The sequence below is a fragment of the Taudactylus pleione genome, unplaced genomic scaffold (genome assembly GCF_031769625.1).
Source record: "Taudactylus pleione unplaced genomic scaffold, aTauple2 ptg000760l, whole genome shotgun sequence".
Taxonomy (NCBI): Eukaryota; Metazoa; Chordata; class Amphibia; order Anura; family Myobatrachidae; genus Taudactylus; species Taudactylus pleione.
Window position 1 is genome coordinate 4,282,219 of NW_028285162.1, and position 11,808 is coordinate 4,294,026.

At 46.3% G+C, this 11,808-nt stretch overlaps 1 protein-coding gene across 5 annotated transcripts in view; it reads right to left on the minus strand.

The window, feature by feature from the left end:
* Positions 1 to 10,269, minus strand: part of FAM120B (family with sequence similarity 120 member B) — a 273,166-nt gene extending 262,897 nt beyond the window's left edge. For 2 of the 5 annotated variants that reach the window (XM_088457412.1, XM_088457413.1), the window contains exons 1-2: positions 10,100 to 10,268; positions 3,885 to 4,937 (exon numbers count right to left, since the gene is read on the minus strand). In XM_088457412.1, the coding sequence (XP_088313538.1) occupies positions 3,885 to 4,904 (1,020 nt within the window). In that variant the 5' untranslated portion in view covers positions 4,905 to 4,937; positions 10,100 to 10,268. Of the gene's footprint in view, positions 1 to 3,884; positions 4,938 to 10,099 lie in introns of all 5 variants that reach the window. The other 3 variants (XM_088457410.1, XM_088457411.1, XM_088457414.1) reach the window with 2 other exon arrangements.
* Between the last annotated feature and the right edge of the window lie 1,539 nt (positions 10,270 to 11,808).

The following is an 11,808-nucleotide window of genomic DNA, read 5'->3' on the forward strand; positions in this document are numbered from 1 at the left end:
CATACAATTTAAAAATGACTATGACACAATCTATGTTGTAAATTATATATCTAAATTTCACGGCCACAGAGATCTCTAATCAAACAGGTAAAAAAACACACCCTCTAACTAGACTGTTACATCTAGATATTAAACACCACTGTGTTTTAGAGATTGAATACCATAACACTTAGTTAAATTGAAACTCTGTTTCACAGTGATTTTATCATATTTGTTTCACTGGTAACACTGTAGAGAGAAACAGATATTTATGTGTTAGTTTGCTTTGACACTGCAGGGTTTTTTTTGCTGTTTGACAGGCTGGTGAGTCGGTAGCAGCACAGAAGCTGCTCGTGCGGCTAGGGAGCCGATGGAGAGGCTGGTGAGCCGGTGGAAGCACGAAAGCGCCTGGTGCGGCTAGGAAGCTGTTGGAGAGGCTGGTGAGCCAGTAGCAAGGCAATTCAGCTGGAGTTCCAGCATACCCTACCACGAGGAGACACAGAATGCTGACCACGCAGCTGAGCCGAGAGAACCCACAAGAACGCTATAGTCGGAAAGACGGCAAAAGGCCAGTGTGTAGAAATAGTCACGCCGTGCTGTGGATAACACGTGACCTCCTGAGTTGTGCAGATCACCTAGCAACTGAGGGAACCGGGACAACAGTGTCATGAGAAGGTAAACTGGTACAGGGAGACAAGTCGTGACCGCGACTTGTAACAGAACCATGGTTGCAATGGTGATCAGAGGTAGCATCTACATACTGTATGTTGCATTCGGATCGCTGATGCATGCAGGAGGAGATATAACTATGCTTTAAGCTGATTTTATACTTTGAGTTATTAATCACATAATTTAATAACACTCATTTGTGTAAAGGTCTCTGTGTGAAGAAGAGTACACTGCTTTACTTGAAGAGCATATTGGGCCATAAACATTTTGCCATCTATAAATAATGCTCTGTGTACAGTGACCTACATGGCTGTACTACCTCCCCAGAGTAATGGGAATTCCAGCTTAGTGTGTATGCATGTCATGTGGAATTTGATTCACAAAAGACTTTGCAAAGGTTGAATTATTGATTCACTTCTTTTTCACACTTTCATGTGGGTTTCATCTATCTTTTATATTTACAGTGCCTATTCATTTTAAAATCTGTCAAACCAGTAAAACATGAAAGGCATTTCATGACTGACTAGTGGAAGTAAGGGTGCTCACAAAACATTAAACAGTGGGGCTGATGCAGTGAGATTGTGCATGGCCAGAAACACAAACATGTCTTGCTGGATTCTGGCACCTACACCCGTCTGCACCTGGAGAAGCAATGACCTTTCTAAATTTCATCAGAGTACAGTAAGGTAGTATTTGCCCAATTGCAAGCAAATGTATAGCTGGCCAAAGGCGCATATAGGTCTGAAATAAAAAGTATTAGTTGCTGGTGGTCAAAGACAAGTGCAAATGGAAAAATGATCAAAATGTGGATTTTTAGCATGCTGTTTGACAATACCCCAAATCAACGATCACTGGAGTCCGCCGATCAACAAAATGGATCGCTGATTGGATCAGCATTGGGGAATCCATTCCTCATTGGGGAATCAGCCCGCAGGTGTATGGTGCACATTTGATATCCAGTTCCCAATCATACCTGAACCCCAATACCTACAGACTGTGGAGTTGAACAGCCCCAATGCTTTTAATTAAGAAAATAGTAGTTTTTATGGGGAAGGGAATGCTGTTTTTCACTTTAGCTGAGGGACCCCAAGCGCCGATGTTTAATCTCTTACCTGGCATCATTGCATTAGATGAGACAGCAGACAGGTGCAGTGTTTCCACCTTTGGATTTTCTTTCATTGTTTTTATTTTTGCAGCAATGTTAAGGTATAGTTTTTCCACTTTTGGATTTTTTCCTGGTCGGATAGAATGGCCTTTTCACTTTTCAGATTTGTTGTCTGTAGTGAGTTTTGTTAGCTCTACTGTTGTGTACTTACCGTACCACAAAAATTGAAGTACAAATACAGGGAATTTGACCAGGAAAAAAACAGGCCGAGACCAGGAAATCTGGATAGATTAAAGTAGAAACACTGAGTAGGTGGACTTTACCTGCTGCGGTCGCATACTTTGCCAAACTAAACTGTAAATTAAAAACACTCACAGGAATAAAAATATTCAATATTCAAGCATGTAAAGAACGAGCTTATGCATGACTCGCGCTGCTGTCCCAGATCTCCGATCAGCAAACCAGGTAGCAATTGCGGTCCAAGCCTCGTTCTCAGTGTCGATTATGTCACTTCCGCCTAAGTCACTGCAATTACCCCAAATGCATTTTGACGCGGTATGGACTTCGGCAGATCCACAGCAGAGCGAGACATGCATAAGCCAGTTCTATACATGCTTGAATATTTTTACTCCTGTGTTTTTAACCTACAAATAAGTTTGCCTTAACATTCTTCATCATTGTGTGCCTATGGTTCTTTGGACCTCATTCAGAGCCGCACGCTATTTGCGGTCGTTCGTTTAAAATCAAGGGGTGGCTATTTAAATGATCCGTACGCACATTGCAGTGTGTTCACACCTCTAAGTCTGAACGAACGAGCAAAACATACGCTCGTTTATTTGTTAAAAACGCCCCCTGGCCGCACGCATCCTACGTCATGTCCGCTATTTATTAGATTAATCGAGTACATCGACCAGCGTATGAACTGCTCGCTATTCTTGTGGTTGGTGTTTGCTACCACAAATTTGCGTGCAGTTCTGGCTATAAAATAACCCAGTAACGTGGTCAATGACGCTGCTGTTTTAAATATACACACCCATAAAACGCCCGTTTTGACCTTTAAGCACGCCTGCGTTCGGATCTCCACTCCCCATTTTCAAGCACCTTCCCCTGTTACCACCCACATACGCCTCATTCTGTCACTCAAAATAGCAGGCACTCGCTATATAGCGTACAAAGGATTTTCGGCCGCACTGACTGGTTCGCGCATGCGTACTAAAAAGCGTACGCATGCGCAGATGTGCAAACATCGCTCGGAACGAGCGTACTGCCGCTAACGAGCGGCTCTGAATGAGGGCCTTTATTCTTCACATTTCAGATATCTGTATATCACAATGTCCAGAGAAACTTCATATTTTCTGAACATGATAATAGTTCCCACCCATTATGACCTGGTCCTCCCTTCCTTCCTCCCCCTAAAGCCTCTGGCCTGCTATGTGCAGCTGTTTTTCCCCAAGGCTCCACTGCTAGTCTCACAGCCCTGGGCAAAAGCTGTGACTATCTGCTGCTGCATAAGCACTTCTGATTCTGATTGGTCCTCATGCCTAATGATGGATACACACTGGGAGATATATATATCGGCCGATATATATCGCGAATGCGTCAGCAAGTGTGTACCCGATATGTTTGTGAGTTACGTGCTGCATAGGCGATGGCCGATATATCTGTAGATATATCTGCGCATCTGGTTGTGTGTACAGGCAGTCTGCCGACTTCTTGAACACTCGCTGCAGAGACTGACGTCACAGCTGTTTAGGCAAATTCAAATGCCCCCCAGCTGTGATGTCAGGATGACATGTTGAGCAGCAGATTAGTTGGCGCAACAGTCAGTGGCTGCCAAACCGACCCAGTGTGTACCCAGCTTTACCTTTCTCTCACAGCCATTTAAAAGTGACAAACTGAAATGTTCATCAATATGGGTGGTAGTGCAGCCTATACTATTTTCATAGACACCATTTCCCTTTACTAATTGTTGACAATTTATAATTATAATATTAATATATTACAAATTTTATATGTCAAATTTGAATTAGCACTTTTTGATGTTTCATTTAGTTTTCTAGTTTAGTTCAGAAAAACTTAATACATTGAAAGCAACTACTAGTGCAAAGTTATAGCATAAATAACAAAATACCTGGACAATCTCCTGATCTTGGCAGACACTGTTTTCTACCTCTCCAGTGCGTGCGTCACAGGGCTGTGATCTTGAATAAATCCAAGGAGAACTTTGCTGTGGTAGAACATAAGATTGTATTCCCTTTTGCAGCAATGCCATATCAAATCTTGGATTCAACATCTTCTCTACCTCTTTAAGGCCATGCGGCAGAATTTGTATACTAGAAATAAAAGTAGCCACAGCCCTAATGACATTGGCCCTTTTATTATGTTCATTACTGTGTGGAGGATATGATGCCATGCATTTTCTATGAAAGTTTGCCATTATGCTCTCTGGAACAATGTCATTGCCAAGAAGACAGGCAAGAAGAGGTAGGTCTGAAAGACGGAGGCCCAGTTCTCCACAAAAGGATTCTCTTGAGTACATTAGAGTGACCAGTTTGTCCAAACAAAGTTTGTTAATGGAAAAGTATGGAACAGTGTTGAAGATGAGATAGTCACTATCCTCCCCTAAAATTCCAAGACAATTGTGTTTCAGAGCATATGCAGCAACTTCATAATCTCCTTCAACTTGTGAACAAATAATTTCCTGACCAAAAGACTTTAAGGCAAATTTTGTAAAAGTAGATATCCCAGAAGGAATAAAGAACATATTCCGACCAGGCTGCTGCCTATAAGATTTAATAAAAGAGAAAATTTTGGAAATATCTCTGTTGTTCTGTAACCGCCGTTTAATCCATTCTGCTCTCTTCTTTTCCTCGATAACACCGTCAAAGACAAAAACAAGTCGAATGCCAGCGTTCTTAAAGGCTGTAATGAAGTTCTGTAAACTGTCAAGATATTCCTTCCACTGGCCTCCATGAACCCAATCATTTGGTGTGTACCAGGTCCGTAGGCAGCACATTGCATCTACAACAACAGTAGGAATACAACCTGGATAAGAAGACATGTGCCTATGGGCTATAGTCCTTAAGTTGACCATGCTGCAAACATGGAGACACTGATTCTGCACAAAACCCTGCAGTCCTTTGACGCCCATTGCTAACGAAAAAACTTTGAAGCAAATATCAACCTGTGAAGAGATAAAAAGCAGATTAATATAAATAGACAATATTGTTGTTGTTCAAAGGGTTAAATATCTTTGGAGATTAGCATTACTCATTGTGACTCTGCTTCTGGGGCTGGCAAAGGTGGAGGTAGTTCTTAACTTAAGCTGGGTACACACCAGGCGACCCGTTGACCTATTTAACAATTGGTAAGTGCATACACATATACCAATCATTCAGCCGATGTGTCTGCACTGACATCATAACCGGCTGGGCATTTAAATTTGCCCGTCCAGTTAAGATGTCAGTCACTAGCTGTCCATGCAGCATGTGTTCGGGTAGTTGGCGGGTCGCCCGCACACACAGCCAGACGTGCAGATACAGATGTGTCCTCATACTCATAGCCTCAATACGCCACGCAGCGCGGCTTGCCTGGCATGAGTGAGCCGCCAGGTTCCGTGCTACTCTTCTAGCGTAGGGAGTCTTTTTTGACGTAAATGCATCAATGCGATGCGGCTAGGACACACCAGCATACTGTGTTGATTAATTTGATATGTGACACTTGTGCACCCGAGTCTGTATATGAAGTACAACGGAACTTGAAATAAAAAAAAAAAAGCTATGGCAGATACATTTAGCTACAGGGCAGATGCGATATGTCTGTGAATAACGTCGTTCACAGACATATCGTCTGTACATAACCGTCAATGCGCTACAGATACATCGCTCGTTCAATGGAACAGGCGATATATCTGTCAGTGTGTACACAGCATTAGACATCATACATGTTTTCTCTATCAGCCACAAAAACATTAAATGAGAGTGTAACAAACAGTGTGGACTTAATTTTAACTGGAGTGGAACATGTTAAATTAACTCTGCAGAACGAGATTTACCTGAGGGACACAATTCATTATACGTAAAGAATAATAGTGTAGGGTACTGTCGCTATAGTTTGTTTTTCGGGAGGACAAAATTCTGTGTAAAAAGGTGTTGCTAGAGGACAGATGGCCTGGTTCAGCAAGGAACGCACGTATGTAGACGCACGCAGAGAATATGCTAATGAATGCATACGCTGCAGAATAAGCAGACACTCAGCACTACATAATACCACCCACTTCCTTTTACTTGTGTCTTTTATACCTGGCAAGAGAGCGGAAACATCGGTAACATTGAGAACCATCGGACCTATATGCACAATAGTGGTTGATCTGACCCACCCGCCGACATAGCGAGACTTCCTGTGTGCAACTAGACCTCAGGCTGCGTCGCAAGGGCTTAATTATGCACGCCCCTGAAACGCCGTCCAAATGAAAAGGCACGCCTGCGTTTGACCCACTCCCCCGACAACCACCCACAAACGGCACTTCCTGTCAATCACTTGTCCCTGGGGCTGCGGACTCCCTTCGTACGCATACTCCCATCGCACTGGGCGGTTCGCGCACTGCGATGCATATGCATGCGCAGAGCAAAGCCATCGACCGATTGCGTGCATCTGCCTCCGTGCATTCCTTGCTGAATCAGGCCCAGAGTGTTGTTTAGAACAGGAATAGCTGTTTGCCCATATATAAAATAGTAATCCTGTCCTGGGCTTTAATATTATATTTAAAACAATGGGCCTGATTCAGAGCCGGACGCTCTTTCAGAGAGCTCGCTCTGAATCAGTGCCCTCCCTCTCTTTTTTTAGAGCGGCCTCCTGGCCGCTCGCATAGCTGTGGGTGACCACTCACAGCTATAGCGAGCGGCCAAAAAGATGGTCGCGATGGTCAAGACCATCGCGACCATCGGGCTTGCGACGAGACCCTTGTTGTAGGGTTTCGTCTGCCGCAAGCCCTGGAGTGCTTTTGGCTCTATCAGAGCCAAAAGCACTCCCACTGACATCATCCCATGGGAATGCCTCCGTCTGGGCGGCAACGCCCCTGGCACGCCCACCAAAGGGGGCGTGCTGTCACTCACCATCGATAGCATGCCCCCTTTGTAGCGACACCCATAGCGACGGCTTGGCCGTCGCTATGTGGGTCTAGCGCATGCACACGACGGAGCTGGCTCCCTCGTGCGCATGTGCACTTGGCCAGCATCGACTGAGCGCTCGCAAGCGTGTCTGAATCAGGCCCAATGTTCTTAATTTTGTGCCTTGTTTGTTAGAACGTACAGTCACAATCTAGAAGTGTGTGTGTGTGTGTGGGGGGGTGTCAGGGAGACAATACAAAGATTAGGAGTAGTCTTGCAGGGTAAAGGTTAGACAAAAATAAAATTTTGGGTTTTGTGGCAGAACTTGAAAGATTGTAAGTTGTTGGAGAGTCTGGATGGAAGAGGCAGGGATTTCTGTAATTGTGCTTGATGGTGCAATGGAGTGCATGAGTGTTGAGATGCCCACTTTCCGTGGCCTGTGCATTTACGATGGAGATTGTAAACACTCCAACACTTGCGAAACATCATCGCACCATCGACATTTATGTTCCCAGGAACGCCCGTCACACTTTCATAGTACTTTATTTTAATGTTGATGTAGTCAGTGTCTGAGCAGGATTTTCTCCACTTCTCCAGTTTATGCAAATGGCCTCAAACTCCTTCCCTTGTGTACATACGTATAGCCGAATGTGCAAGGAATGAGACACCCACTTATAGCCCCCGTGCATGCTGTAGTACTGATTGGTGTGTCTTAATACGCCACCATCAGTCAGCATTGACTGTCAGTCAGAATCCCGGTGCCAGCATCCCGCCACCAGTCAGAATCCAAGCGCCAGCATCCCGACCCCAGTCAGAATCCCGGCGCCAGCATCCCGACACCAGTCAGAATCCCGGCGCCAGCATCCCGACCACTGGAATCCCGATAGTAAATTGTGGGGTTACGGGGAGGGTTAGGGGTTAGGCACTGGGGGGGGGGGGTTAGGGTTAGGCACTAGATAGCGGAGGTTAAGTTTAGGCAGCGGGGAGGGAAGGTTAGGTTACGGGTAGGGTTAGGATACCTACCGACAGGTGTCGGTATCCTAACCCTGTCAGGATGCCAGCGTCGTGATTCTGACTGCCGGGATTCCGAGCGCTGGCATCCCGTACCCAACTCCTTGCACCAACGCTATGGCAGGTACAGTTTCTCCGTCTGACCCTCTTATGTTTGTTGCTGTGCATCTGGGAATGCATAATACGCCTACTGAACAGTCCATTTTTGCGTGTACTACTAGCCACCTCCCGGTCACCGGCCAGGAACGCCCATCACTTTTCCGCCACTATTCTGATACCGTCTAAATCGATCGCTATAGCAACTTTGTGCTTACACTCAGAAATTTTCCAGCATGCACAAATGCAAATAATTGCTCAACTATGTGAACATCAACACTGTGTGCGGCTCTAAATCAGGTCCCCTGTTGGCAATTAAGTTTGACATAATGGATTCTGAATTGTGCATTATATATAGATAACATAATATTAGCTCCAAGCTCTGATTTTCTTGGTATGTCATGCAAGACCTTGTGCAAACAAACCCTATCTGCCACCTGCTCAAAGGTAAGGTTGGGCATCAATAACCTATATTTCTGATTTATCAATAACCCAGATACAGGGATGCATTTATTAATGATCGCATTTGTAATGCTATATGGGCATGACATTACTGCCCATGATCGCATTGTAAAATGCGATCATAGCGCCGGGATGCATCATCTGGCACACGTAGGGACAGGGGCTCCAAAAGGAACCCGTCCCTGCATTTGCCCGGAGTGCTGTCGGGGCTACTGCGCATGTGCGGCCGCCATTGCCAGGAGGGTTCTGGGGGAACCCACTGCCGGCTAATTATGCGATGTGTAGCCCATAGGCTATAGCGGCTAACGCCATCTTCAGATGACGTTAGCTGTGGGGGCCAATCTCCAGAATGCATTGCGTTCCTGAAGTTAGTAAATTTGTCAGCATCGCCTCCCCAATAGAAACCTATGGATAATGCGGCTGTCAGTGGGAATGGAAAGATTGCAGCAGGTATCGGAGATATCTGCAGCAGTACCTCCTTCACACATCTGGGGGAAACTTAATATTTGCAGTTAACCCCCGAAAACTAGTGTTTTCAGGGATTAAGCCGCAAATGTACAATGATAAATAGGCCCCACAGTGTGTTATTTTTGTCACATCAGCTCACGTGATACATTATGTGGCTTGATTCTCCCACTGTAATCTATTGTTCCCATTAGGGATGGGCAGAGCAACTCACAGTACTGAGTTGAGCCACATGGTTCAACTAAGTAGAGTGTCTCGGGACACAGGCCCTGATTCTGACAGAGCGTTCGCTATGAATGCGCACTGGGCCACCATCAACTAATTATACATGTGCACTGGGCCACCATCGACCCGCTTGTGAGCGCACAGCGCTCGCAAGCGGGTCTGAATCAGGCCCACAGCTTTTAGATACAGCAGAGCCGTGCTGTAGGGCAGACTTGCCAATCTGGGACACAATGCACTGGATGCACGACAGATCTTAAGTCAGATTGGACAATTTTTACTCCAAATCGTGACCACGACTGCCGGGGAGCTGCCTGGGGAGAGTTCAGGGGAAATCGTGCCGCAAGTCGGATCGTGAGCACATCGCTATGTGTGTAGGCACCTTGACTAAGGAGAGTCAGTGCACACACACTCAGGCCCTGGCGGTAGCGGATCCCACTGACAGAGGCTAGAGAGGTGGGTGTCTCGACACACCAAATGTCGAGTGACTCGAATCATTCGAACATCTGAATGATTTGAGTCATTGTGTTGAGACACTCAGTAGCCATCTATAGTTTCCAACCCATCTGTCAGAGCAGCTGCCCGTGCCCCTGTAGACTGTGCATATATTGGCGTTTAATCAATTTATTTTACAGATACTTTTCATTACTTCAGATTTGGTGATCCCTTATAGATCCAAATTTCAAAGAGTGCCAAAAGATACAATTGCTACCTGTCAAATTGTGTACCAGGCAGCTCACGGCTCCCTAGCTGCTAAGGCACAACACAAACTCCACACTCGGACATGTACAGTAGTCTGGCAATAAAAGACAGCCACAGGATACATACGTTCAAGATTTAGCTCAGCATTTATTATATACAGGTAACGCTATAACTATATCTCCCATAGTGCACTGGGCCGCTGACAACATACAGCATACGCGTTCACACACGTCTAGCCCGAGTGATAATGATACAAGACAGTTACTTCTACTGCGCTCACCTGAGATTACACTGCCGCAGCGGTGTTTTCTATAGCGCTCTACCTTCCGCTTCCGGGCTGTGATGTCACTGAGTCTGGAGAGCAAAGCACAGAGCACAGAGAGAGACAGCACTGTAGTGAGAGAGCACGCAGCCGGTGGCATGCACGCACCGTCCTAGCATCACAGCTATAGACATGCGCAGGACTCTGTGGTGCCAATTATTTCTATTTGCAACTTAATGTATATTATTAACACTCATATTCTGTATTTCGATTATCATAATTAATGTAACTTACTGAGTAGTGTACTTGTTTGCTGCAGTAAATGTAACATATGTAGAGTGTGACTGTTGTTGTTGGGCCTGATTCAGAGTTGCACGCTATTGCCACCGCAGATTCAATCCCATACGCAGCTGGTGTGTTAAAAGTAGTGATGAGCGGCCTTGGATTTCCAAGCCCCCCCGAACTTCACCGATCAGAACCAGCTGCACGGATCTCCCCACCAATTTCGGGTTCCACATCGAGGCAAAACGTCATCAGCTGGCTTTGGATTCCTATATAAGTCCCCACTGCGGTGAATCTGGCGCCAGTTGCTGACCGCAGTCCACGCTGCTGTGCATTCTCCTCGGCTGGCTGCTCTGCTAGTGGCTGCTCTGTCCTGTGTCGTCGGTTTGAATACTGCTCGGCGGTGCCGCTGCAAGTATCCATCCAATCCAGTGGCTGCTGCTGTGCAGTGTTCCGTCCATCCGCTCCAGTGCTGCCGAAGCACCTGTCCGGTGTCCATCCGCTCCAGTGCTGCCGACGCACCTGTCCGGTGTCCATCCGCTCCAGTGCTGCCGACTCACCTGTCTGGTGTCCATCCGCTCCAGCGCTGCCGACTCACCTGTCTGGTGTCCATCCCCTCCAGTTCTGCCGACTCACCTGTCTGGTGTCCATCCCCTCCAGTTCTGCCGACTCACCTGTCTGGTGTCCATCCCCTCCAGTGCTGCCGACTCACCTGCCTGGTGTCCATCCCCTCCAGTGCTGCCGACGCACCTGTCTGGTGTCCATCCCCTCCAGTGCTGCCGACTCACCTGTCTGGTGTCCATCCCCTCCAGTGCTGCCGACTCACTTGTCTGGTGTCCATCCCCTCCAGTGCTGCCAACTCACCTGTCCACTGTAGAGGCAGAGAAAAGCTATCTCTGTCTTAAATCAAAAGTGAGTGCCTCTGATGCTGCCAGGACCAGGAGCTGGCCAGGGAGGGTCAGAGTGGCCCGGTCAAGATAATGTTTACTGAGTGTGGGGGCCCTTGGATGGCCTCCCCATCCGCCCTGCCTATAATCCGGCCCTGCATACCACACTGATTTTGCATATGTTGACCAACAAGGAGGATGACTTAGTCGCAGGAAAATGTAGGAAATATGGGCAGATAATCAAGAATGCATACAGAGGAGCATATTCAATTAGGTGCAAGTTTACCAAAAATCTCTCACCTGCTGGGTTTTTCCCGTATGTGTGCGATTTTTGGTCTTCAATTGGATAGCGCCTCCAAAGCAGGTCTAATTTTTCCCTTCAATTTGAGGTCATTTATCAAAGTATATTTGAGGTATACCTGTTTTCGGGGGTTTATATTATTATATATATTAAGTATCCCCCGCATGTACAGTTTTAAGGAGGGACCGCAACAGCTATCTCCAATGTGGGGGCAAACCGTTTAATCAAGTCACAATGCTGCTCCGGATTGGTTGGGA